At 30.8% G+C, this 25307-nt stretch overlaps 6 protein-coding genes across 11 annotated transcripts; 2 read left to right on the top strand and 4 right to left on the bottom strand.

Moving 5' to 3' along the window:
• Positions 1-31: 31 nt before the first annotated feature.
• On the bottom strand, positions 32-5992 carry LOC113793108 (uncharacterized). 2 transcript variants are annotated; one of them, XM_027343074.2, is made up of 8 exons: positions 5798-5992; positions 3733-4344; positions 3398-3667; positions 3096-3227; positions 2873-3040; positions 1837-2785; positions 1655-1778; positions 32-1599 (listed from the first exon to the last, which is right to left on the bottom strand). In XM_027343074.2, exons 2-8 carry the CDS (start codon positions 3928-3930, stop codon positions 153-155), a joined length of 3288 nt encoding a protein of 1095 aa, XP_027198875.2. In that variant the 5' UTR covers positions 3931-4344; positions 5798-5992; the 3' UTR covers positions 32-152. The 2 variants fall into 2 exon arrangements, with proteins under 2 accessions (XP_027198875.2, XP_075678260.1); XM_075822145.1 differs by lacking the exons at positions 3398-3667; positions 3733-4344 and having other exon boundaries at positions 5798-5991.
• Positions 5993-6389: 397 nt separating this feature from the next.
• On the top strand, positions 6390-8062 carry LOC113793575 (uncharacterized). Its single transcript, XM_027343624.2, has 2 exons — positions 6390-6652; positions 6747-8062. The coding sequence occupies exons 1-2, from the start codon at positions 6487-6489 to the stop codon at positions 7988-7990; spliced, it is 1410 nt and encodes a 469-aa protein (XP_027199425.2). The 5' UTR covers positions 6390-6486; the 3' UTR covers positions 7991-8062.
• A 200-nt stretch (positions 8063-8262) lies between these two features.
• Positions 8263-11680, bottom strand: LOC113793574 (uncharacterized). Its single transcript, XM_027343623.2, has 5 exons — positions 10853-11680; positions 10405-10786; positions 8983-10337; positions 8674-8921; positions 8263-8612 (listed from the first exon to the last, which is right to left on the bottom strand). The coding sequence occupies exons 1-5, from the start codon at positions 11126-11128 to the stop codon at positions 8510-8512; spliced, it is 2364 nt and encodes a 787-aa protein (XP_027199424.1). The 5' UTR covers positions 11129-11680; the 3' UTR covers positions 8263-8509.
• A 3004-nt stretch (positions 11681-14684) lies between these two features.
• LOC113793444 (adiponectin receptor protein-like) lies at positions 14685-19763 on the bottom strand. Of its 5 annotated transcripts, XM_027343483.2 has the most exons (5): positions 17770-17979; positions 17578-17632; positions 15609-16393; positions 15146-15539; positions 14686-15088 (listed from the first exon to the last, which is right to left on the bottom strand). In XM_027343483.2, exons 3-5 carry the CDS (start codon positions 16205-16207, stop codon positions 14969-14971), a joined length of 1113 nt encoding a protein of 370 aa, XP_027199284.2. In that variant the 5' UTR covers positions 16208-16393; positions 17578-17632; positions 17770-17979; the 3' UTR covers positions 14686-14968. The 5 variants fall into 5 exon arrangements, with proteins under 5 accessions (XP_075678337.1, XP_027199285.2, XP_027199284.2 ...); XM_075822222.1 differs by lacking the exon at positions 17770-17979 and having other exon boundaries at positions 14685-15088; positions 17578-17626; XM_027343484.2 differs by lacking the exons at positions 17578-17632; positions 17770-17979 and adding an exon at positions 16492-16521 and having other exon boundaries at positions 14685-15088.
• A 117-nt stretch (positions 19764-19880) lies between these two features.
• On the top strand, positions 19881-22222 carry RpL3 (ribosomal protein L3). The gene is made up of 6 exons (XM_027343488.2): positions 19881-20028; positions 20083-20444; positions 20688-21258; positions 21472-21567; positions 21764-21883; positions 22101-22222. Exons 1-6 carry the CDS (start codon positions 20026-20028, stop codon positions 22143-22145), a joined length of 1197 nt encoding a protein of 398 aa, XP_027199289.1. The 5' UTR covers positions 19881-20025; the 3' UTR covers positions 22146-22222.
• Positions 22100-24544, bottom strand: LOC113793442 (organic cation transporter protein-like). The gene is made up of 4 exons (XM_075822200.1): positions 23669-24544; positions 23339-23608; positions 22430-23287; positions 22100-22364 (listed from the first exon to the last, which is right to left on the bottom strand). Exons 1-4 carry the CDS (start codon positions 24086-24088, stop codon positions 22242-22244), a joined length of 1671 nt encoding a protein of 556 aa, XP_075678315.1. The 5' UTR covers positions 24089-24544; the 3' UTR covers positions 22100-22241.
• Between the last annotated feature and the right edge of the window lie 763 nt (positions 24545-25307).

The following is a 25307-nucleotide window of genomic DNA, read 5'->3' as shown; positions in this document are numbered from 1 at the left end:
AACAAAAAATTTATCAAAATAAAGAATGAAATTCATCTACTGAGTCGAGATTTTTTTATTCGTATAATAATGAGTATATTCGGTTCAATTGTTGGTCATTTCTATAGAATTATAGAAACTTTTTGTATAATCTGATGGCTTAATTTCTTGGATCACAGATCATTTCTTAAGAATGGATTCAATTCATTATGATCATCAATAATGATCCGTTGTCGTTTATTCACCGTACGTAATGGTGTAATTTTGATCACTGGCAATGTATTTGTAACTTGTGTTGAATGGCAATGACCATTTTCATTTTCAAGACTATGAATAGATTTTCGAAGCTGTACGGTATTATCTTTATTGTGATGGTTGTCATCATGATGAAAACCATCATCTGCATTCGATTTATTATTACCATCCAACAACGGCTGATATCGTTGCTGCAATATTCGACGACGTTCATTTTTGTAGTGTTCAACTTTCTCTCGATTTACCTCAGTTTCAGCAGCAGCAACAGTTTGATAATGATGATCGGTAAGTGCAGATGGATATGACATTCGATAAGCTTTTGGGTCCATTTCGATTTCGAAGTTTATTGTGGGACTTGTCGCCGTTAACGATGAAGATGACGATAAATTGTTATTACTGATAATCAACGATTGTTTTGATGTATGGTCATTCTCATTAAAATCATTGTCATCAAATGATGGTGAATGTTGTACGCTAGTCGATGATTCAGCGAAAGTAGTCGTTATCGGTGGATATAGATCAAAAATGGATGTTGGTGGTATTGATGATAATATATTAGGATCTAAAATGGGTGATCTAACTCGGCTGCTACTATGGCTATGCGAGCTACTTCGATAGCTATTGTTGGAATTACTGCGATTATGATTTACATAATTTTCTTTATCATCATCATCTATTGTTACATCATTTGATTCAGGTCTAGCAACGGTTGATGGTTTTATATATTCTGATCCTTCGGTATATGTTTTTCTTAATCCATCATCATCGTCGCAATCATTTGAAGCCAATTTTTCATCATCTTCAAAAATTGTCTCTTCAGTGATTCGGCGAGGATGTTCACCATCAGTTGTATCATTATCAGTTAATATCATTTTCCCACCATGATTATTATTGATAGTATTATTATTATCATCATCAGGTCGTTGTCGTCCATTGGTTATATGGTGATGAAGGTGATTCGAATCACCAGTTTTCATCTTCTTAAAATATGAATCAAACGAATTTGATCGTTTCACTTGTTTATTATTGTTGTTTCCAAAACATAGAATTTTACTTTGAAAACTGGCGGTATGCTTCATTGTATGACATGGATTCAATAAGGATTCATTGGTTGCCATGTCAATAGATTTTTTCAAATTATCAATAGTATGACGATTTTTAATGGATTTTTCATCATTGTAGCCGTTCGAAACCGTGCGACGATGTTGAAGTTGATGTGGAGAACGATATCGTACACTATCGGATGGAGAAGTACGCGTGGTAAAAAGATTGTGAAATTTAAAATTTTGCAAATTGAATTTTGATCTTTTTAATTGCGATGGGCGACATGATATGATGGTATGGAATTTTCCTGGAATGATTTCTCTGTCAAATGAAAAAAAGTTATTAATAAGAAAAGCAAAAATATTTTCAAACTTACGGTCCAACTTCAATGTATTTGAGACATTTAGATGATAAGGGGGGTGATTTTTGGTCATATTCTTTTGTATCAACAAATGAAGAATAAAGTGATTTAGATGGATGCAGCTCTTCTTCGCGATCAACTAAAATTTGATAAAATAAATTTAGCCTTTTATGAAAAATTTAAAAAAATATACTCACAGATTTTATCACAGTTAATAATTAGGAATTCAGTTAACACTGCTTGAGTGGCAACAATTTGTAATGCTTCTTTACCGAGATCAAGTGTTTTTGTACGTAACAAATTTGGCGCCCAAACAATGGCAATATTTTTCGTTGTCATACCGGTATGCTCATGAAATTCAGAAACATGTGCCAAATGTTTGATCAGATAACGCAATGTTCGCCAATGTGGCGGTGGTAATCGTCGAACCAATTTCCGTATACTTTGAATGCGCTCAATTTCGTCGATTGTTTCATTACGCATAGTCGATATAAATGAATCAAACAATGCATAGGTTAGCAATGGATTAGGTAATTCTCGAAAATACAGCTTCAATAATGATCCTACAGCATGTAAATCTAATGGTTCAACTTCATTTCGATGACCCAAATAGTTATTGGTGTCTAATAATTCGATAGGTATACGATCTTCATCAAATATTGCCCGTAATCGATTGATAGTCGAAACAACACCGGATATTCGATATATGCCATTTGTATTCAAACCATATTGTTCAATGTATGAACAGCAAGCGGTCAATACCAAAGGATATTCATGGCCAGAATTTTCCAAGTGTTCACAAAGATCACAACCAAACACACGTTCTTTGAGTATACCGCTACGACGTAATTGGTCACGACGACGCATACGAAAACCCGTAACAAAATTACGAAACAAAGCAGAAATTTTTGTTCGTTTCCGCGATGCTAATGATTGCTGATCATCAACTTGGTCATGGTTGTTATCATCACTATCACTGAAGGAAGAATTCATTAAATCAACACCACCACAATTTTTCTGCCGTTGATGATAGCCGATAGGTGTAGGCGATACACATTTTTTCAACGGTCTTAATGATAACAGATCCGACTTTCTCGATATCTCATCATCGATCAATTTGACACATTCAGCTGGAAAATAACCGACCTATATCATAAAATAATTAATTTGTTTTTAAACAAAATAAATTAATGGAACCATACGGAGATGATTGAATGAAGATTTCAAACATACCTCAAAACCTTTTTTGCCTTTCCAATAGAAAGATTCATTCAGCGGTGGCATTTCGATGACAGAAATTAATTCACCAATGTCCAATGATATTTCAGTTTCTACATCTTTTTTACAATATTTTTTCGTTACGAATGCTGCTCCAATGGCTGGTGTATTGATATCCGATTCCTGAAAATTATTAAAAATTAGTAACTAAAATTCATAAAAGCTTGTATCGTATTACTTCTTTAATCAAACGATTACCATGATTGTCCATTTCAAACCAATGTAGAATTGGGCCGCATGTCAATAATGATGTACCAACAATAGCTGATAAGCGTTCCAAGTAATTATCAAGATGGTATAAAATAGAATCCTTTAATTTAAATGAGAAAAATATTAATTAGGATGAGATATGTATCAATTAATGAAATGAAATCAATCTAAACCCGTGGTTTTCAACCTTTTCAGGTGAATTCCAAAGTTGTACAAATGTATGTTTTTAGTAGTGGTTGAAAACCGATTCAGAGAAAAAATCCTACATACCAAACTATCAAATGAAGTGAAAAAGCAATCCATATCCAATTCCATCAATTTTGAATGTTGTCTATCAAATATGCATTTATGAAGCTGAACATCAAGAAAACTAAAATCACGAAGATCTCGTCGCACGGTCCATGATCGCTGCGAACATTGAACACGTATAAAAATGTGAAGATTTTGTACAAACTCAAAAGTTAACAAATGACCGTTATTGGATTGGTAGGGATTATCGCAATGCTTATTATTAACAATCAATGAGGAATGAAAATCGTCCTAAAAGATAATTTTTTAAACAAAAATCAATTGTAATAATAAAAATGTCTAAATATTAAACATACCAATTCGGCGCTTTCATAATGGAAATGTGCACATTCATCTAGTTTTGGAAAACGAAACATCGAATTATCGATGGATTGCCTTTTTCTGGCTATCAGTGGATTCATGATTGATATTGGTATTTCTGATGATATGATATTTTCGTCATCTTCAGTGGATGATGATGAACTTTGTGGTTTTAAGAGGGTATTTATTGCCATACTTTGAGCAGAAATTTTTTTATCTGAAAAAAATTTGGAATGCTTCGACAACGACTGAAAAATCTTGCTTGCTCACAGCCCAAACATGCGAATTCGGTGCATGTACCTCTTTGCTGCGAAAGTGAAAAATGATCAGATTTTTTTTCGCTTTTGAAATTGGGTTAAATTTAAAACGACGCAATTGAGTTTGATCGATGATATAAACTGAAAAAATTAGAAAGAGATCGATTACAGTTTATAAAGTTTGCCGAAAAGCTTTGATGCTATTGGCAAGACGATTTTTGACGATAATAGTTGACAATGTGGAAGATGACTTTTTTTTGTAACAATTTTGTTTTTTTCACTTAATGAATTTTCCAATGGGTGATAGGATAAATCCTTTCATTTTGGAAGAATAAATATACAACACAAAATCTGTAAAAAAATTTAAAAAATGATTAAAACAAACTTTGAATTTATATATGAAAAATAATCGAAATTTATGAAAACGGGTAACGTTTCGAATACGAAATTCATTAGATGTTTTTTGCTCGATGTCAAAGAAAAAAAATTTCATCATCATTTCGATTAGATGAATAGATTTTCTCATTTCATTCATTTAATAATCGTTTTTTTTGTCAAAAAATGTAACTATATACAATTATTTTACGAAATATTCACGTACTTGATCGTTTTATTCGATCATTATTTTGAATGATTTCAAGGTATCACAAACAATGTCAAATATACAAGGCCAAAAAACTATCATCATATTGATCATTATTAAATGGGGGCATCAAATAATTGAAAAGATTGATTCAAATGCTGATGACAACCAAATATAATCAACAATGAACATTGGTTATTCAGAAAAAGTAGACAGAAAATTAATCACCAACGTTTGATCGTTTTTCAAACGTTATCATTATTCGTGAAGAAAGCGAAATTCTCTTCAATTGTTGTAATGAAGTTAGCTTTGCGATGAATTTCTTTTTGTAATACGTTCTTGAATAACTTTTTTAAAGATCAAATAAAATTTAAAAAAATTCGAGTAAATGAACCGAGGTTTTTATCAGATTTTGTTTTCATCTCAAATATTTTATCCATGGCCGTTCACACAGTGAAACAAAAGTGAAGATATTCATCACCTGCTTTATTACAACAACTATCATAATGATGATCGAGTAAAACACACGGATAGTTGGTTTTCTAAACTTCACTCTCCTATTATCATTCAAAAAGAGGCAAAGATGATGGTCGGGAATAGAAATCGGGTAACATTTCGAGAATATAATTATGATATAGACTGGATTTCCAACTGCTATTGGCTGTTGAAGATCAGACAGGTTGTGGTCGTCGTTTCGATGACGATTGTCTCTCTCTGATTGTTGTTTTCCCTCTATTACAGGTATATATGTTAAATTTTATTTTATTTTTTAATTTTAGATTTAAGAAAGAGTTGGGATTATATACAAGGAAAGTTCGTTGTCCTCATCATCACTATCATCGGTTGTTAGTGGTTGCCGTGATGGTACAACAATAATAAACATAAACATAACCATAACAATAAAAATATCTTCAATCATCATTAATAATAAATGTTGGATACCGTTATGTTTATAATACAAGCACACATTCAATTAAATGTAAAAAAAGAGAGGGAAGTAGTCAAACTAACAAATATAAAAAACTAATAGAAACAATGAATCCAACATTCGGTAGTTATTGATTTTGAGAATTACTACACAAAATTCAACAACAAATATTATTGAAATAAATTTTGGAAAACTAAAATAATAACCATCAAGATGTAGACAATGATGCTCAATGATGTTTTTATATCAAGATGAATAATAAAAATAAAAAAAATATAACAATCCGAACTTACTCTCGCTCTCGATGAAAATTGTTGTGATGTTATTTCTATATTCATATAAAATATATCAGAAAAAATTTCCAATAATATTAAACCATGAAGATTCGAATGATAATGATTATGATCGGTATCGAGGATGAATAAAATATTGACTGTATTATATGCAATTTACAAGATAAGTAATTTATTCAATGAGGTATTAAGGTTTCCATGAAAAAAAACCATAATAGGGGTTTCACACTAGCAGCAATGTGAATGAAATATTTCGAATGCAATATTTCAGTCCATTTCAACCTTATGGGCTGAAATATTTTCGTGTATATATTTCATGAAATATTGCTGTAGTGTGAAACCCCTATAAAGAAAAAGAAAAAACTCAAACCCACTCGAAATGAATTAAATTAAAAATGAAACAAATTTCAATGAAATCGTATTTAGGGTTTGTTGTGTTCAGGATTATGACGCCATAATATATCCAATGGAAAGATGTGTAATCATTAAATCAACAACAACAAATAATAAATCGAAATACGCATGCGTGTTTAGAATATTGAGCATTAATGCAATTGTAAATTGGGTTTATCCATTTGGGTCGAAATGGACGCCTTTTTGTTTCATTATTATCGTAATAACTTGATGCATTTAAATAATTCATCAATTTTTTTAAAAATTGATTATCCTCTTAAATTTAATATAAGACAATGGCTTCTTTATCGATTGTCGATAAATTAAATCATCAACATAAATCTCATCTGAAACATTTTGTTGTACAAACACGATCATTTCAGATTGAAAAAAGTCGAAATATGGAAATGTATCCGCGACTGAGAATTCATATTCAACGACAAAATGAAAAACGAAAACAAGGTTTGTTTATATTAATATATGACCATTATTAAAATTAATCCAACTTCCTCTTATGACTTCTAAACATTTTCAAATGTTTTACGTTCAATAACAGAGATGGAAATGAGCGAAGAATTGAAACGAGCAAAGCGGGAAAAAGAATTGAAACACAATCTTGATAAACGGACATTAGACGAGATCAAAGAAGAAATCACCCGTAAGGAAAAAAAATTAGCTGATTTGGGAAGTGAAAAACATAAATTGTTTGCTGAATTCAAAAAAGTTTGTAATGAAGATAATAGTAGAAAGAATTTGCTACGACAAAAAGAAGCAAATGTAATGCTGAATATGACGTTTGGACCATCACAATCTGGTGGACCTGGATCACAATTACCGCTCTCATTAACAACAATGCCACCATCTTCATCATCAGCGGCAACTTCATCGGCCTTAGCTTTGTCACAGTCACAATTAAATCGAAATGTTGCTTCGTTGAAATTTCCACCAGCTCAACACTTACTAACAATAACGAATCCGAATTCTATCTCTGCAACTTTACCAAATTCTACAATTCTCCCACTGCATGAACAGTTTTATGGAGCGCATCAAACCGCTAGTGGAGGAACTGGAAGTCATCAATTGAGTTCTAATAAGCAACTGCCACCCCAACGTTTTCTTTCTGCACCTCCAGTTACGATGCCAGTTTATAGCACTAATTATGCTGCGCAACTTGAACGACAACAACAACAACAAAGATCATCTATTCACACTAATTCAACCACAGCTTCATCTTCATTACCTAATGTGATGCCATCAGTATCGAGTCCATATTCTTTGATTTCAAACTCTAAAGCTTCCCCACTACCATCCACATCAATCTACAATAAACCACCTCCATCATCGATGAATCCTGCATTAATAGCTGCCGCTGGTGCTATACCATTTCAAACGATTCCACCAACTGGCAGCGATCGTCAGCCGCGGTCATCCGCTGGTTATAAACGATCACATGAATCATCAACTATTGTTTCATCGGCTGGAACTTCATTACAAACATTGAATTTAGCGGCAGTCGCTGCCGCTGCCCACTCAAGTCATCCACAGATTCATCCAACAGCTGCACACATTCCTGCATTCATTTCTGCATATCCTCCGCATCAAAGTGGAAAACCACCAGGACCACCGCCAGGAAGTTTATTGCATCCGGCATCAACGGGTGCTGCAGCCTCTGCTTTTCCATCTGGTCTTTCGCTCACACCACAACATATGCAATCATTTCAAAATTCAATATTCCATCAGTCCTTCATGATGAGCGGACAAAATCCATTTCTTCCACCGAATGCTAACCCTCCAAAATAATCATTATACAAAAAATACATTATTTTTTATATGATTTTATTTATAAAAATAAAAATTACGCAAAAAATACAATTTTTTTTGTTTTTTTTACTAAAACTAAAACATCACGCATTTCAGATCATAACCAGATCGATAAAATTCAGAGTATCGGTGGTTTATGGTAGAAAAAGTGGGTGAGATTGATTGATCACAAGTTAACTCGAAAATTCACGTAGAACTTTTTAGAAGGATTTCATTTTGATGAAAAAAATGTTACACAAAACTCTTTTAAATTCAAGAGGAACAAATTATTTACATTCAATTAATTTCATGATTTGAATTTTTATGGTAAAAAGAATAAATTAATAATCATTTATATAGGCAGATTCTTTTAAAAAAATAAAAACGAAATGAGCTTAGAGTATCACACAAAGTAGCATTGTTTTTTCTTTGCAAATATATGATTTTCAATGATGATCTGTTTATTTCAAGTGAAGGAAAAAAGCCAAGCCATCAATGTTATGATTTATGGTGAAAAATTTATTGGGCACGGGAATTCGGGCCGTATAGATTTCTGATTTCCGATTTATAATAATCATGAATGTTTTTCCTTCGAATTTTCAATGCAGCTGTCACAAGACCACTATTTAAGTAAAGAAAAAAAGTGAGATTCGAAGTCGAGAAAAAATCAAATTATTACATACCTATCGGGAAGCCACTCTTCCGAACATAAATGAATACGAGCTGGAGTTTCCATCTTATGCAATCCCTGTTTAGACGCATATTGGATAATATTTTTTGTTACGGCATCGGTAATCTCTTGATCACTGCAGATTTCCTTATAAGTTAAATAACCTTTTCCCATAGATTCGGCTAAAGTTTTAATAGTTTTTGGATTTGGTACGACCAATGCAATCAAATGATCATGAAGGGAATCCCCGATTACACAAATCTGTGATTTTTGACGAATAAAAGTTTAAACGAAAATGTTGAAAATAAAAAAGATAACTTACATTGTCAACATAAGTGGAGCATTTAAGTTCTGCTTCAACTTTGCCCAACGAAATATATTCACCGAATTGAAGTTTTACAAGATCTTTGCGACGATCAATAATTTTCACCGTGCCATTAGGATACATTTCACCGATATCACCCGTATGAAACCAACGGACACCATTAGAATCTTCATGATAAGATTCTTGCGTAAGTTGATCATTTTTAAAATAACCTTTAGTAACCATTGGGCCACCAACAACAATTTCGCCACGCGGAAATGGTTTATCCATGACACGATAATTGCCTTCGATCCAATCGATTAATCGCACCTGGGTTCCATATAATGGAGCACCAACACGACTAGTCGATAATTCATCGAAATCCATTAGGGTACCAGCAGCTGCACATTCGGTTAAACCATATCCTTGCAGCACTTGAACATCAAGACAAGCCTGGAAAAATTCATGGGTTTCACCTCGAAGAGGTGCACCACCGATAGCAAGATATTTGATTTTACCACCCATAATCTGTTTGATTTTGTTGCAAACCAATCGATTGATGATCGGAGTTTGATAGCCTTGCTTCGTCCAATATCGTTTGTAATTAATAACAAAATTGAACAATTGTTTAGCGAATTCGCCTTTACCATCGATTTCTTCCTGAATGCCTTTCGAGATACGATCCAATACCAAAGGAACACCGTTTACAACTGTTGGTTTCAAAAGAGTGAGATCACCTGGGCAACCTTTTTTAATTCCAGTCGATTTATCGGTCATAGTCAACGGAGTACCAAAACCGATAGACATGCCAACAGACATGAAGAAAAATTCACCTGCTAATTCGAGGACATGAGCTAACGGAAGATAGGCAAAATATCGATAATCTTCTTTCATATTGTAAGCAATAGCATGATAAGCTTTGGCTGATGCAAGAACATTTCGCTGTGAGATCATGACGCCTTTCGGTATACCAGTTGATCCAGATGTGTACATGATAATGGCTGTATCTAGTGGACGAATTTTCGGTAATGATGGCAATGGTTGCATTTGACCTTGTTGTTCAAGCTGTGCGAATGAAACGATCTTGACTTCAGGCGGAAAAATTGTGGTCATCTTTTTTAAACCGGGAAAATATATAATGCGAGATATGAGTGGTGTTTTTGGCAACACTTTCAACCATTTTGACATCTGATCTTGACTGGTAACGATGTGCGTGCATTCGGTTTCATTTACACCATGTATAATACCATCAACACCCAGCGTAGCATATAATGTTGCAACCGTAGCACCAATTTTACTTAAAGCCAATGCAGACATTAACCATTCAGCACGAGTATCCGACATGATCATTACAATGTCACCATGTTTAATACCTAATTTGAATAATTTTGAAAAAATTAGGATAAGAGGAAAGAAAATTTTAAGTAAAGTATAACTAACCTTGTTGAAGGAATCCAGATGCAATATGATCGATACGTTTTTTAGCTTCAATATAGGTCATCCATTGATAATCTCCTAAAACAAATTTACGAAATACACGACCATCCGATTGAACATCTTCCGTTTCTTCAATAGTAGGTCGGTAACCGAATGCTTTATTCGAACCATAACGTTGAACAACACGATCAAATAATTGATGTATGGTATCACAATCATCAATTAAACTTGGTGCTGGTTCACCAGTACAACGGACCCATGGACTGTAAGGATTAGAAGGATCCAATTGTCGTGCTTTTGGTTTACGGCTTTTTTCTACAATCAACCATGGTTTTTGAACATAGTAATAGATGGGTAATGATAAGATGCTATACAAAAATGCAAACTAAACAAATACATTTAAAAAGGCAAATTAAAAGTGGTCAATATTAAAAGAAAATTTTCAACTCACAATTTTGATTAAAGTGATTAGAATTGTGGCCAAAATTTTTGAACCCATTTTTTTGGATGAAGTTTGATGATTAGTTGTGACTGATGTTGAAGAACTAGTTGATCCAGCCATTTTGTCACCGTCTTTTATTCGTTTCTGTTGTTGTTTAGTTGAATTCTTTGATGATGCTGATTTGGAAGATTGACTGTTGTTATTTGGTCCTTTTATCGTTTTTTGATAATTTTTCGAAGAGGGTGGCTGTTGTTTTTTATGTTTATTATTACTATCATTAACCATAAAAGAACGTTTTTTTTGTTGATAAGATTCACATCAACTAATTAAACAATAAGTGATGTGCGTATTGGTGTGCGTGTAGAAAAAATTTATGAAAAATGAACAAATCGGTTGCTTTTATATATATTCGAAGATGATAAAATCAAATTGATTTGATCGACGTTTGTTAAAAATTGAAGATCGATTTCGTTTGTACGTTTGTATGTTTCTTTTATAGACAAACTTGAGCCAGAAATTTTGTTCTGACTTTTACACGATTGTTTTAAGATAAATTTCAATGTCAGATGCGTTCACTGATGATTAAAGTGTATAGCAAAATGAATATATATAATTCACACAAATAATCGGGAAACAAATAAAAATAACTTCAAAAAAGTATAGCAAGACAAGGGAATTTTTTTTGGCAACTAAGTTTTTCTTTGACGAATGTTCTTGTGTTGTTGTTGATGATTTAATTTCATTTGACTTAATTCTTGGCCGTTGTAATTATTAGTTTGTTTTGTAATGATGTAATTCTAAAATATATTATTTTCAAAACACGCTTTAAAAATAAAGATCAGATTTCGAATTTCGAAAAAAGGGTGATAGTTTAACTGTTATCAAACGAATAAATGTGATGAAAAAATAATTCTTGTATATTTATATATAAAAAAAAATCTACTATAAGACTAGAAATAAAATAATGTACTCGGGTATTATGTCGAATGATAAATTTTTGTTGAATTGTGATGATTAATCAATCAATCAATCAAATGAGTAATTTTGAATGATAGTGGAAAATATTCTACAAAAAATTTTCAAAAAATACATTGATTGTTTATTGCTTGTCTAATGATGGGCAATTTGGTGGCAAAAAAAATGAATGTTTTTGAATGTGACCATACAGTGGAAAGAAAACAAACAATATTTTTAAATTATGAACATAATATAATCACAATGAATGACAACGAATTGCATCAGACCAAAAAAAAATTGTACATTTTTGTTAACAAATCGAGATCTTTTTACAAGATACACCTGTGATGACAATAGATTAAATGAAGATCATTAAATTTTCACATCATGTTTTTCATTCCATTCATTCATTTGATTACTGTTACGCCGCAATTTTTTTTCGATTTCAACTGTTTGAAATACCTGTGTGTATATCATTCGATTTGTGGTATGTATAATATAACATGCTAATACTACTACGGAAATCCGTTAATAGAGAAAAGAGAGAGAGAGAGAGAGAGAGAAAGAATGATTGAGGATTGAGTCATTCGAAATTATCACGCCACAAACCGTCAATGTTATGAACGACACGCAAGCAACAATCTGATTGGTCGATACGATCGTCAGACCACTTTCTATTGTGATAGCTACGTAAAACATATACACATACATTATCAATCAACAAAGTCCAGATACAGTGTATCCACAGTATCCAAATTTTTTTATTTTATTTTATCAACAATAATAAACAACAAAATCACTTTTTCCAATTAAATCGATAAAAAAAGAATTCTAAAATAAAAAAAAATTTTTAATAATTAAATTTTCGCCTATTTTTGTCTAATTAAAATGAAACAAATTCCAGTAAATTTTTAATTTCTAAAGATAGATAAATCGAATAATTCAGTATATTTCTCATTTAGATTCAATTTAAGTTTATAAACACGAGCGCGCGAGTTCCTTGAAATCACGAGTTTCCATGTAAATGATGTTTTTTTAACTGAAAAATCATTTAAGACTTATGGCATCATAAATTTATTAAAGAAACGAGTAATTTTTTCCATTTAAAATAAATGATAAGACAAAAAAACAATTCTAATTAAACAAAGTGTAAGAGGCCACAGGAAAAAATTGTAATGAAACACACTATTTTCCAATCATCATCAATAGTCAATCATATTAAACTCAATGACGTTCTATTGAAAATTCATCATTATCGATTGAGTCATGATGATGGTCATTTATAGAATTTCATTCGATTACATGGTGTGTAATGGCTGAGCAAAACCAACCACAAATGACATTTTTTTTCCTCAGAAAATCAATTAAGATTGATAATGTTTTTGTTATTGTTTTGTTTATCAAAATGACGATTAATTTACGTTGTCGATCAATAGGGAAAAAAAGTGAAAAAGAAGGGTCTATTGTTAGAGAAAGCAGATTCTCTTTTTAAAATTTGTTTTTCTTTCCATTTATCATTATGGTTTAACATAATAAATCATTGAACAAGTGCAATGGCCATTGATTTGTTTTTGTTGTTGTATTAAAATCATTTGTCAATTATCCCGATGTTGATCTTGCATCATCATATTTGATGATGTAGCTAAATTATTTAAATTTGAATGTTTTTATGAATTTTTTCCTTAACATTAGATATTTTTTTTAAATCAATATTCATTTGACTTGATATCAAATTACATTGATCATCTAAAACGACTGCTTTCATTCATGCCATAGGGTTTTTATCAAATTTTTTTCATAGTCATCAAATAAAATAACAGCAACAAAAAATAAATTTTGATACACTAATTTTGACCAAATTTGTTAACTAACACGAAAAAAATTGTCGTTCTAAAAATAACGTTAAATTTTAAAATTTAACAAAAAAAAAAATTCCGATAAACTTTGACACTTTTTCCTTTTATCAAGCGTTAGTAACATTATTATCTTTAAATAGTGTATGAATAAATGACAAATAATTTCCTTTTCCGTCACATGTAAGCATAGTGTAAAATTGTTGTTTGAAAATTAGCCATCAAAATCAAGATTATCGGTGCATTTTTTTCAAAAACTGTTATTCAAAATGAAAAAAAATCTCTTCTCATTGATCATGCAATAATTTTTTTTGTAGGGATTTTGTTTTTGTTTGATAACACAATTAAAGCAAAAAATTACAATTAAATTGAAAAAATTAATAGTTACAAGGGATATCAATCTGTTAGTTTTATTAATTTTGTCTACACACAAGGCCTGTATAAATGGGATATGAAATCAATTGACAAAAAAAAATGTGTGTGTGTGAGAGAGAGAGAGGAAATTTGAATTTTTCCAATGTTGCATACATATTTTGTTTGCCGACAAACTTTGGCTTGTATCATTTTTTTCTCCATAAATCTTGATCAGAAAACAATTTGAATCCTCATTACAAAAAAAAATACTGGAAATTAAATATTTAAAAAATCCATTCGACTGCCAACAACTTCGAGGCGATCATGATTTTCAATCAAAAAATCATTGTGAAACATGAACAAACAAGGGCAATGACAAAAAAAAATCAATTCTAAAGATTAGAAATGATGATTTTGTTTGAATTTCGAACCATGATTTTCACAAAAAAAAGTTACTATATTGCCATCTATTGTTCCCGATTGTTAAAAATCAGGCCGACTTTTTATCAACATGATAATAAGATTGTAAATGTTGCAACATCGTTGAATTGTTTTTCAATTTTTTGCAAAGGAATGAACATTCTTCCAATTTTGATCTACTCTTCACTCGATACATACAACGATAAATAGCTATTTTTATTATCATTAAAATCGAATAAATATGACTGATAATTTAGAAAATTAATCAATATAAATAATTGGATGAGATAAGATGGATAAATATCATCAATACAAAATTACAGGCACGAATAAGACTTTAATAAATATCGATTTATCCGTCTTTGGTTAATTAATTTTTTCACTCTTTTCTAATGAAATGATGATAAGAGCGGAAAATTCGTCCATAAATTAATGATGATAATAATGAAAGGAAACTGGGTCCATTGAAATCGATTTTTTTTTTTGATATGATTTCGATCAAATTTATTTACATTCATTGTCAAATTGGCATGTTAGAATTTTACAACTGACACGTTGATTGTTGTACGAATAGACGAAAATCGGCCATACTTGTTATGCCACGTAAATGACAAATGGCAGCCAGTATCACAAATATATGGAATAATTGATGCGAATGAAACTGAAATAAAAACGAATAAATAAATTGAAATAATTCATTTGATTTAATAAAACTTACATAGAAATCAAACTTTCCAGGATAAAATCGTTCCGGTATACGCGATGCATATAGAACAGCACCAATGATATAAAGAATGGCCATTGCTGCTAGACAAAAAATTGCGGTGCGAAATGATGAATGATAAAAAGTTTCATCATCGGAATGTACCAAAAACCAATGAACAGCCGGTATAAAACTGAAGAATGCATATGAAAAAAATACAGTAGCACGTAATGGTCGATATTGTGGTTCAGAAAATTTTGCCGAAAATGATACAGTCACGGAAGCAGCACAAAGGGAAATTGTCATTATTGTATATGTGATTTGTGAATAAAATGAACAATAAAATGCATAATAAAGGCAGGGAACAATTGAGCCAGCAATCAACAATGAAATACCACAATAATCCAGTCTGTGAAAATGAAAGCGAAAAAAGAATTGTTAAAAGATATAAGGTATAAAAATCACTTGAAAAACTTACTTGCAAACCAAAACTAAAACCTGATGTGAATGACATGCAAGTGTATGATAACAAGTGGAGAATGCCAAACAAAGTATGGCAGTGCAGAGAAAAATACCTAACATTATTTTATCAATTATCGGTATCGTTGCATATGCACTGGCTACAAATAGATAAATGCTTAATAAAACAAAAGTAATACATCCGAGGCCATGGGTCCATATATTCATTGTTTCCGTATGCAATCGAAAAATTGACCAAAAGCATGCTGTGAACGAAGCTAATGGTGGTCGATGACCGAATAATAAATAATCATTATCTTGTAGCCACTGTGGCAGGTGATGAAAATGTCGTAAATTCCACGCATTATGTAACATGCACATCATTGCATGTTCCATAGTACCGGCTTTTTCAACCAATTTTTTTGATACCATCATCAATTGATTCGGTTGATGGCCAATATTAACATCATTATCCATTTGTTGATGACCGCGTAGCCTTACACCATTTTGATTAGCCGATGATTTTGTCTGATCTACATCATCAGCATCAAGATAATTTGATTCGGCTTTTTGTTCAAAAATGGTAGTTGTAGCGGATGATTCAGCGTTTGGGGGCATGATTGGTAATTGTCCTGTTTGATTATCAGCGCTTACAATAGTTATAATTTCTTCCTTATTTACTTTCGAATCTTTTTCGTTATTATTATTAAAATCTGGAACAGTAACTACAATTTGAATATATGAATTGTCGTCGATCGAATGTTCACTTTTATTTTTATCGTTTTCAGTAGTTATTGGTATAGTCTGAAAAAAATTGAAAATAAAAAAAAATTAATTAAATTGTTAGTGAAAAAATAATAATTTTGACAAAATAAATTTCATGCATAGAAAAAATAGCATACAAAAATATTAGCCATGATTGATTAGTTATTCAACACAAAAGCAAAAAAACCAATAAAATCAACAAAAATGAAATGAAAGGTTTTCATCAATCAACAGTTAAGAATGTTGAACTTGTTTGTTGTTAAACACCCGAAATCAATAAAGAATGATGATGGACAGATTCGATATCAAGAAAATTTATGTATGATGATCGAATCCGATAATATCGAGTGAAGGATACAGAAAACGATCAAATGGATATATACAGATAATCTATACAATCAAATCTCTTATAAGCAACAATCAATCAAATGATCATGTCCCGAACAAAAAAAAACAAGTATATTCAATTTTTTTTAATACACATTTAATCATAATAATCATCATCAGGTACCTGTTGATCATGGATTTTGTTTCTGGTTTAAACTATTGTTAACCAAAAGTTAAAATTATCCTCGTCAATATATGAAAATCAAAAAAAATTCATGATTGAAAACAAAAAATTAATAAATTTATTACGAATCGAATCCCCCTTGTCTCTATTAATGAAAAAACTTTGACGTTATTCATTATTGAGGAAATGAAATGCCTGACGTATGTGTAAAAACAAAAAAGAAAACCACGAGCAGTTCAAAATAACATGGTTGTTTAAATGTTAATCGTTTTTTCGAATCTTAATTGCAATCATAGGTTTATTGGTTTTTTTTCGGCTGCAAATAATAAATTTCACAGTAAACAAAAACAAACAATTATTTAACATTATTCAAAAATAATAAGTATGATATACGTCAATCAAGATAGATCAATTACAAATTCAAATGACCAATAACTCAAAATGATGGGGAAATTTTATTTTCATTGTTTGTATTACCATTCATAGAATGACGAAAAAATCGTTCAATAATACGTCACTATTATTGATTATTTATTGGGACAAAAATATCATTAAGGAAAAAATGTAAAGAAATTCTATGGCATTTGTTTGTTTATCATTGAAAAAACATCAATGGACAAACAAATTGAAAAAATTTTAAACAAGGAATTTTCATAATTGATTTACATTTACATAAACATAATCGAGGAGAAAAAAATTCTTGATTGCTTACCAATTTTATCGATGTTGAAAATCGAATTTTCTCATTGTTACTTTGTAATACAACACTGAGAAGAAAAAAAAATTAAAACAAACGAAAAAAAAACAATCAATGTGATCGAATGTTCACGTATCACACAATCACCAACACAGGATTGAAATGAAAAATCGAACAGAACAGAACAAATCAAAATGATAATCTTACCCAAAAAAGTCTTTCGTCGAATGAATGTGTTAAATGAATCGAGTGTGTATGAGATATGTGCGTGTGTAATGAAGAAAAAGATGAAAAAAATAATAAAACCGGTTATTTAGCTAAATGAGTTTTTTTAAAATTTATTTGCGTAATTAAATTTACAATTGGTGTTTGATCAAATATTTTTTCTTTTCGTATTCAATCATTTGACAAATTTGACGACAAACAAAATCATTCGATGATGATAGTGACGTTGTTAATGATTGAAAAAAGCCCAATTGATTTGATGAAATATTTTTATCATTTTTTTTAAAAAAAAAGTTTATGAATGATTTTGTGATAGAAGATTTGTCTATAATTTATTGGAATTCGAATATTTTTGTCTGTTATCACTAATTATTAAAAATGATTACTTTTTGAATGACAATCGTTCTTTTTCAATTTAGTTCAATGGTAAATTTGTAAATAAAAAATTATTTTTAAAAAAATGATAAGAATATAATTAGATTAAATGTCATTTTATCTTTCGATAACGATATAGATTAATATGATATTGATGTTAAAAACATTACTTTTTTTTGAAGAAATTTTGTTTGATGTCAAATGATGATGAAGATTCAACAACTGAGATAATGATGTGAAGATTTGGATCACATTCAAACATAGTGAAAGTGATTTTGTGAATAATCATTATCTAGAACTATGACTATCACGGGCAAAATATCTATCACGATTTCATTTTTTGATGAGAGATTTTCTTTGTTTTTATTTTGTTCCCAATAGCAAGAAATTTTTTTTAAAAAAATAATGAAAAAAACAACAACAAAAACACTTTGAATTTAGTTCATTCACATTTGAAATTTTCTTCTTTGTTTTTGATTTACGAAAATGTTTATTTGGATTTATATTTCTTAGGCTGCTGCCGGGCAACCCAAGATTAAGTTTTATATGAAAATTCAAATGATTAAGGTCATCGAACATTCGAAACTAAAAGAGAAAAGGAATGAAGAAAAAAAATTGATTATGTAACTAACCTCGAACTTTTAAGGAAGTGTTGTTTGCCTTTTTTTTGATGTCGATGTTGTTGATAAAATATTATCGAGGAATTAGAAGAAGAGAGAAAAATCAAGATTTGCCGAAACATGTACAAAAAAATGGATGTAAAAAAAATGCTTTCGATGGCAAAAAAAAATTTTCAGCCAACAACTGAAACTATACACTTAGATGAAAGCTAAATATATAAAATTAACTAGCTTTAAGCTGAAGCATAAGGGCAATAATAAAAAGTCAAGGACAATTATTTCACCAAGTTGTTGAGATCAGATCAAATATGTGATTTCATGATACTTTGAAAAGTGATGTTCAAATAGTATTTTTACTTATGATGTTCACATGAATATCATTTTTTTAAAGATTCTTATTTTTAAGATTTATCCTGAAATTTTTTTTCGATGTAATTTGATTTCAAATGAAACAAAATCGTTTCGATATTTTGTTTCAGAATTAATTTTTTTCAATAACATTTTTTTTTTTTTTTTTTTTTTTGGGTATAAATATTGCAATTTGCTGTTTGGTTTACAATTTTTGCTCACACATACGCTTATGCATACAAGAGGTTTGTTTGAATAGAGGGAATAAGGAAATCAAGCAAAAACACATGTTGATTTGGGATTTTAATATCATCCATAAATTACATTGCTATAATTACGTTTGGAAAAAAAAATTGAAACACTAACCGGATCAAACTTTTTCAGCAATTATAAAAATATAGATTTTTAACAATAACATGGTCTTTTAATTGTTAAAGATATTTAAAAAATTGGAACATTTTGACTAACTTGAAATTTGCCTTGGTTACCGGATTCAAATATAATTTTTTTCTTTTAAATGATTGATTGAAGATTCAGATTTTTCTCATCTTTTATAGAGATGTCAACAGATTCTTTTATAATCATTGGGTTTTCAAGATTATTTCCAATTTTCCAATGTTGTAAGGTATCAATTTTCGGGTAAATGAGTTTGAAATTGAAAAAAATCCTTTACAATGTCTAAATACACCGAAGAAAGCAAAAAAAGTCAATTTAGCTGCAGCAGTTTGTACATGCGCACATTATTGTTCGAAAATGCACATGTTGGCATGCAGAAGAAATTGGCCAAACAATTTCCTTTTCCCAAGCACGCTTGTTCACATCGGTCGACGTGTTTCATGCTTGCCGAGTGATTTTTTCTAAAATTTTTTGAATTTGAATTTTTTAAGTTTTAAAAATGGTAAAATCATCAATTTTTTGAACTTTTAATTAACTCATCATATTTATTTCATAGTCTCATCGTAAATTTTCAGCTCCACGTCATGGTTCATTGGCATTCACTCCAAAAAAACGAAGCAAGCGTCATCGTGGTAAAGTTAAGGCTTTCCCCAAAGATGATCCAAGCAAACCGATTCATTTGACCGCATTTGTTGCTTATAAAGCTGGTATGACTCATATCGTTCGTGAAGTCGATAAGCCAGGATCAAAGGTGAATAAAAAAGAAGTTGTTGAAGCTGTTACAATCTTGGAAGCACCGCCGATGGTCGTTGTCGGTGTCGTTGGTTATATCGAAACACCAAAAGGTTTACGTCCGTTCAAAACTGTTTGGGCTGAACATTTGAGTGAAGAATGTCGACGACGATTCTACAAGAATTGGTAATAATTTAATTTAAATTTACTGTTGGTTTTCAATTTAAGCTTGATTCGAATGGATTTCATCGTGCTCCGCTGTGGTACCAAACAATTTTCTTGTTTTGGTTTCATATGAGCTATCGATCTTTGATCTCACTACGAATCGCATTAAAATTGAATGTGCTTCCGCTCACCATAATGGTGATGAGGCTATTCTTGACGGTTTTGGTTTTCTGAATTTTTCCATTTGTTGAATTCGAATTATAGGTACAAATCTAAGAAAAAGGCTTTCACAAAGTATGCAAAGAAATGGGCCGATCCATCTGGCAAACGTGAAATCGATCAAGATTTGGCTCGAATCAAAAAATATTGTAGTGTTGTGCGTGTAATTGCTCACACTCAGATGAAAGTAATGAAAAAACGACAAAAGAAATCACACGTCATGGAAGTTCAACTGAATGGTGGCACCATTTCGGATAAAGTAGATTGGGCACGTGAACATTTTGAAAAACCAATACCTGTTGAAAATGTATTCGCTCAAGATGAAATGATCGACATTATTGGTGTGACCAAAGGTAAAGGTTACAAAGGTGTAACATCACGTTGGCATACGAAAAAATTGCCACGAAAGACCCACAAAGGTTTAAGAAAAGTCGCTTGTATTGGTGCATGGCATCCAAGTCGTGTGCAATTTTCGGTTGCCCGTGCCGGTCAAAAAGGTTACCATCATCGAACGGAGATCAATAAAAAGATCTACAAGATTGGTAAAGGTGGTAAAGATGCCAAAAACAATGCTTCCACACAGTATGATATCACCGAAAAAAACATTACGCCAATGGTAAGCAAAAAATATCTTCTGAATTTTTTTTATTTATGATTGTATAATTGTGATGATAAAACAAGTGTTTTATCCTTGCACCTAAAGTATTCGTATTTTGCGAATTTACCATTGCGGAAAACCAGGGCGGACTGAGATTTTTATTTCATTGATTCTATAATACAATTTTCTTCTACAATTTTAATGAAAAATTATTGCGTTTTTTTTGTACAGGGTGGTTTTCCACATTATGGTACAGTCAATTGTGATTACATTATGATCAAAGGATGTTGTACCGGACCGAAAAAACGTGTGTTGACTCTTCGTAAGGTAAATTTTATTTCGAAAATTTTTCATTTTAATTTGCAAAAAAAAGAATGATGATAATATCATTTAGAGCCTTTTATTTATAATAATGAAAAATTCAGTGATTATGGAAATGATAGGACTGATTAGACAATTAACATTTTAAAAACTCAATTTCGCTGAATGAAAATTAATTATTTTATGTCTTGATTCCTTACAGTCACTATTGGTGCACACTAAACGTTCTGCATTGGAAAAGATCAATTTGAAATTTATTGATACATCTTCGAAATTTGGCCATGGCAAATTCCAAACTATACAAGAAAAGAAAGCTTTTATGGTAAGTTTTATTCTGAGAATTATTTTGAAAAATGGCAATCTTCGCCGATAATTGTTTCAAATGATGAATGCATTGCCCAGAATTCATGCAATGAAGATAATTTTTTCTATGCTTTCTGCCTTCCTTCTGATTATTATTTTTTCTCGTTCATCATTTTACAATCAACTCATGAATTAAAATTGCTAATGGAATGTCTTGTTTTTTTTGTTAATAACAGGGTCCTCTCAAAAAAGATCGTTTGGCTGCAGAAGAAAAAGATTAAATATGGAAAAAATATATTTCTATTATTTTACAAAAAAATGTTTTTTCAAAAAATAAAAATTGAATTTTCATTATTGATTCCTAATTGTTGTAATTTTCATTCAAGAGTATCGACCAAATCTTTGTCTTTGGTTTCAGGTAGAAAAAATGTTCCAATAGCGGCCATTAATGATAACACTGTGAACATTAAGATTGTATTTGTCAATCCAAATGACATTGTCTTTGTTAATGATAATAAAGTTTTCAAAATTAATTTTGAGAAATTCAAAATTTTTTTTTACTTACCAAATCTTTGACGAATGGTGCAATAGTTGAACCGACACGAGCTGCAACGGAACATGAACTAACACCAGATTGACGAAGTCTTGTTGGAAATATTTCTCCCGCATGAATATAGATGGCATTAAAGGTAGCAAATATGAACATTTTGCCCAGCATACTTAATGTTACCAACATGATGTCATTATCCGATAGATCATCACATGCTAAACGGAATGTAGCTATAATTGCGTAACAGCAAGCAGCTGAAATTATGGTAAAAATTGTAAATGCTTTCCGTCCGATGTAACGCATTCCAATCAAACTTATCACAACACTTGGTATTTCCACAAGGCCAGCCAAAGCAAAATTGATAAAAACATTACCCCCAAGTATCTCCACATTTAATGAAAAACCATGATAAATGAAACCATTGACAAAAAATGAAAACCACAGAATCATTGTCATCATACAATATTTCTTATTTGTCACCATTGTCCAAAATGTCACTTTTTCACCATTTGATTGTTGTTGATCTTGTTCTTCCACTTCTTTGCCGTTGGTTATCAATTTTTTAGCTTTGTTTTTCAACGATTCAAATCTGAATTCAAATTCGTTGACCACTTCAACTCGATTGTTGCGTTTACATGCCTTTTTCAGGACTGTTTTGGCTCTTTCATATTTTTCATTGGCCAGCAACCATCTTGGTGATTCCGGTAGATATGGCAACCAAAAAACTGCCATCATTGTCATGGTCAAGGTAGCTATTGATTGGACTATAATATAATTATGTAGGATATATGCTAAAATCGGAAGTAAGAGATATCCAATTATCCAACCAAAATTACAACCCATTATCACGTCTGATCTTCTTTTTGTTCCCACCTTTTGTACACAAAAACAATTAGTTGAATAAAATCAGCATCAAAAATTTACCGTTTCCATCAATAACATGTACAAACACATTCCACGACCACTATCGCCGAATCCCAGTATCAATCTGGATAACGTAAACAATAGAATAGATGGTGATAAAATCAACAAAAGGCCTCCAAGTAATTCGAATGCGATTGAAACCTGTAGTGCGAATTTCCGTCCATATTTGTCAGAAATCCATGCAATTATTACGCCACTGAACACAAAACCTAATTGATACATGGATTGTGAAAAAGATCGCAGCCATTCTTTGCCGCAAATTAAATCAAACTAAAGATTAAAAAGAAGATAAGAATTTCTGTCGAAACCATGGTATTATGAATGCATCACCTTTGATGTAATTGTTTCATCGAATTCTATTGAATTATTATAAATCAATTTCGAACAATATTTAACATTTTCACATGATAATGATGATGAATAATTTGAGATTGAACTCGGTGTTGAAAAAAAATTGTCTATTGTCGATGATTTATTCAAATGTAATGGATCGAGATCATTATTTATCGTAATCGAATCAATTGTTGATGTTGGTGTGATAATGATTGGATGAACACAATGAAAATCAGTATTAGCTGCCTGAAAAACGTAGCCCAAATTGTTGATTGCAGTCAAAATATAGGCAACAAAATAAAAAATAGTTATATTCATTTGCCACCAACCAAAACCACCGGTAAAATCATTTGAATTGATTTGTTTATTATTTTCATTTTCAACATTTTCATCAACATTTTCAAATTTTGTAGCCATATTTGATCAGCGCTACTTGTGGAAGAATTTTCGTATGTTCGTTTTTTGTTAGAAATGATCGATCAATTATGAATTAATTGTTGCATTGTTCTATTCATGGAACATAGTTGATGTTGTATAATGGTATAGCTTTATTTCAATTAAAACTACCTTACCACAATAACCAACTTTTTCTGCTGTGTCTAACACTTTTTTTGCTGTTTATTTGTTGCTGAACGTTTCGATTTTTTTCGTTGTTGTCGTTTTTCATTGATTCTATGCCACAAATCGTCATATCATATTGCTGCTCGAAATAATCATAAATAACTTTGATCAGTATTCACTGATTCGTTTTGTACACCTCCTTTACTTGATTATTAACTGAATGAATTGAATAAAATTTAACAACACTTTCCAATAGAGAAAAAACGAAGCAACTACAAATATCGCGATGAGTTTTAAATTTATTTTCACTCCACTTTTTTATTTATATCATCAAGGCTATGATATTTATACGCTCTGTATGTTTAAAGTAAAGTATCCGATCATCGAATAGATTTGTTGATGATCGTGATTTTCATGTAATCATATATATCTGTAACATCCCGTTCATCTTTCACTAATAACGGTGTTTTTGTTTATGAATATAATTTTCAAGGATTTTCCGCTTTTACTCGCGATTTTATCATTGATGAATTTCTTTCTTTCATTCATTCATATCATTAACATAGAGTACATTGTGATCTCCGGTTTTTTGATAAAAAATTTTTCTTATTGAATGACAATAAACTTACATGAAAATATTTAATATTGTCAACAAGTTGCTTGGTTCTGTTTTTTTGAACTTTTGTATCCAAACAAATCTAATTTATGGGCTGATTTTTTTTTGATGATTTTGGCAGTCATAAGAAATGATTCATAATAAAATTGATTTTTCTATTTGTTCGAAACGCACACAATTACATGACAAACAAATCCATTCGGTTATTGATGTTTACGGTCAACAATAAGATCGATTGCACTTTTTTCAATTTATTTATCATTTATCACAAGTTGTTTTTAACTCCCCTAATGGGAATCCCATAAAATATTAACAGCTTTGATAATCTTTATAAAATTGTTCAAAAATTTCCGATTCTTGAACAATATATTCTTTATTTTTAGTATGTTTATCATACAAAAAACAATATTCATTTAATAGTTACAAAAAAATAAGATAATTTTGTTGCAAACAAACATT

This window comes from Dermatophagoides pteronyssinus, unplaced genomic scaffold, assembly GCF_027571235.1.
Source record: "Dermatophagoides pteronyssinus isolate colony J.1.1.1.1 unplaced genomic scaffold, Derpt_VIB-CSIC_2022.12 sq0001, whole genome shotgun sequence".
NCBI lineage: Eukaryota > Metazoa > Arthropoda > Arachnida > Sarcoptiformes > Pyroglyphidae > Dermatophagoides > Dermatophagoides pteronyssinus.
Note: the sequence above shows the minus strand (reverse complement) of the source record. Positions and strands in the feature narration are given on the sequence as shown.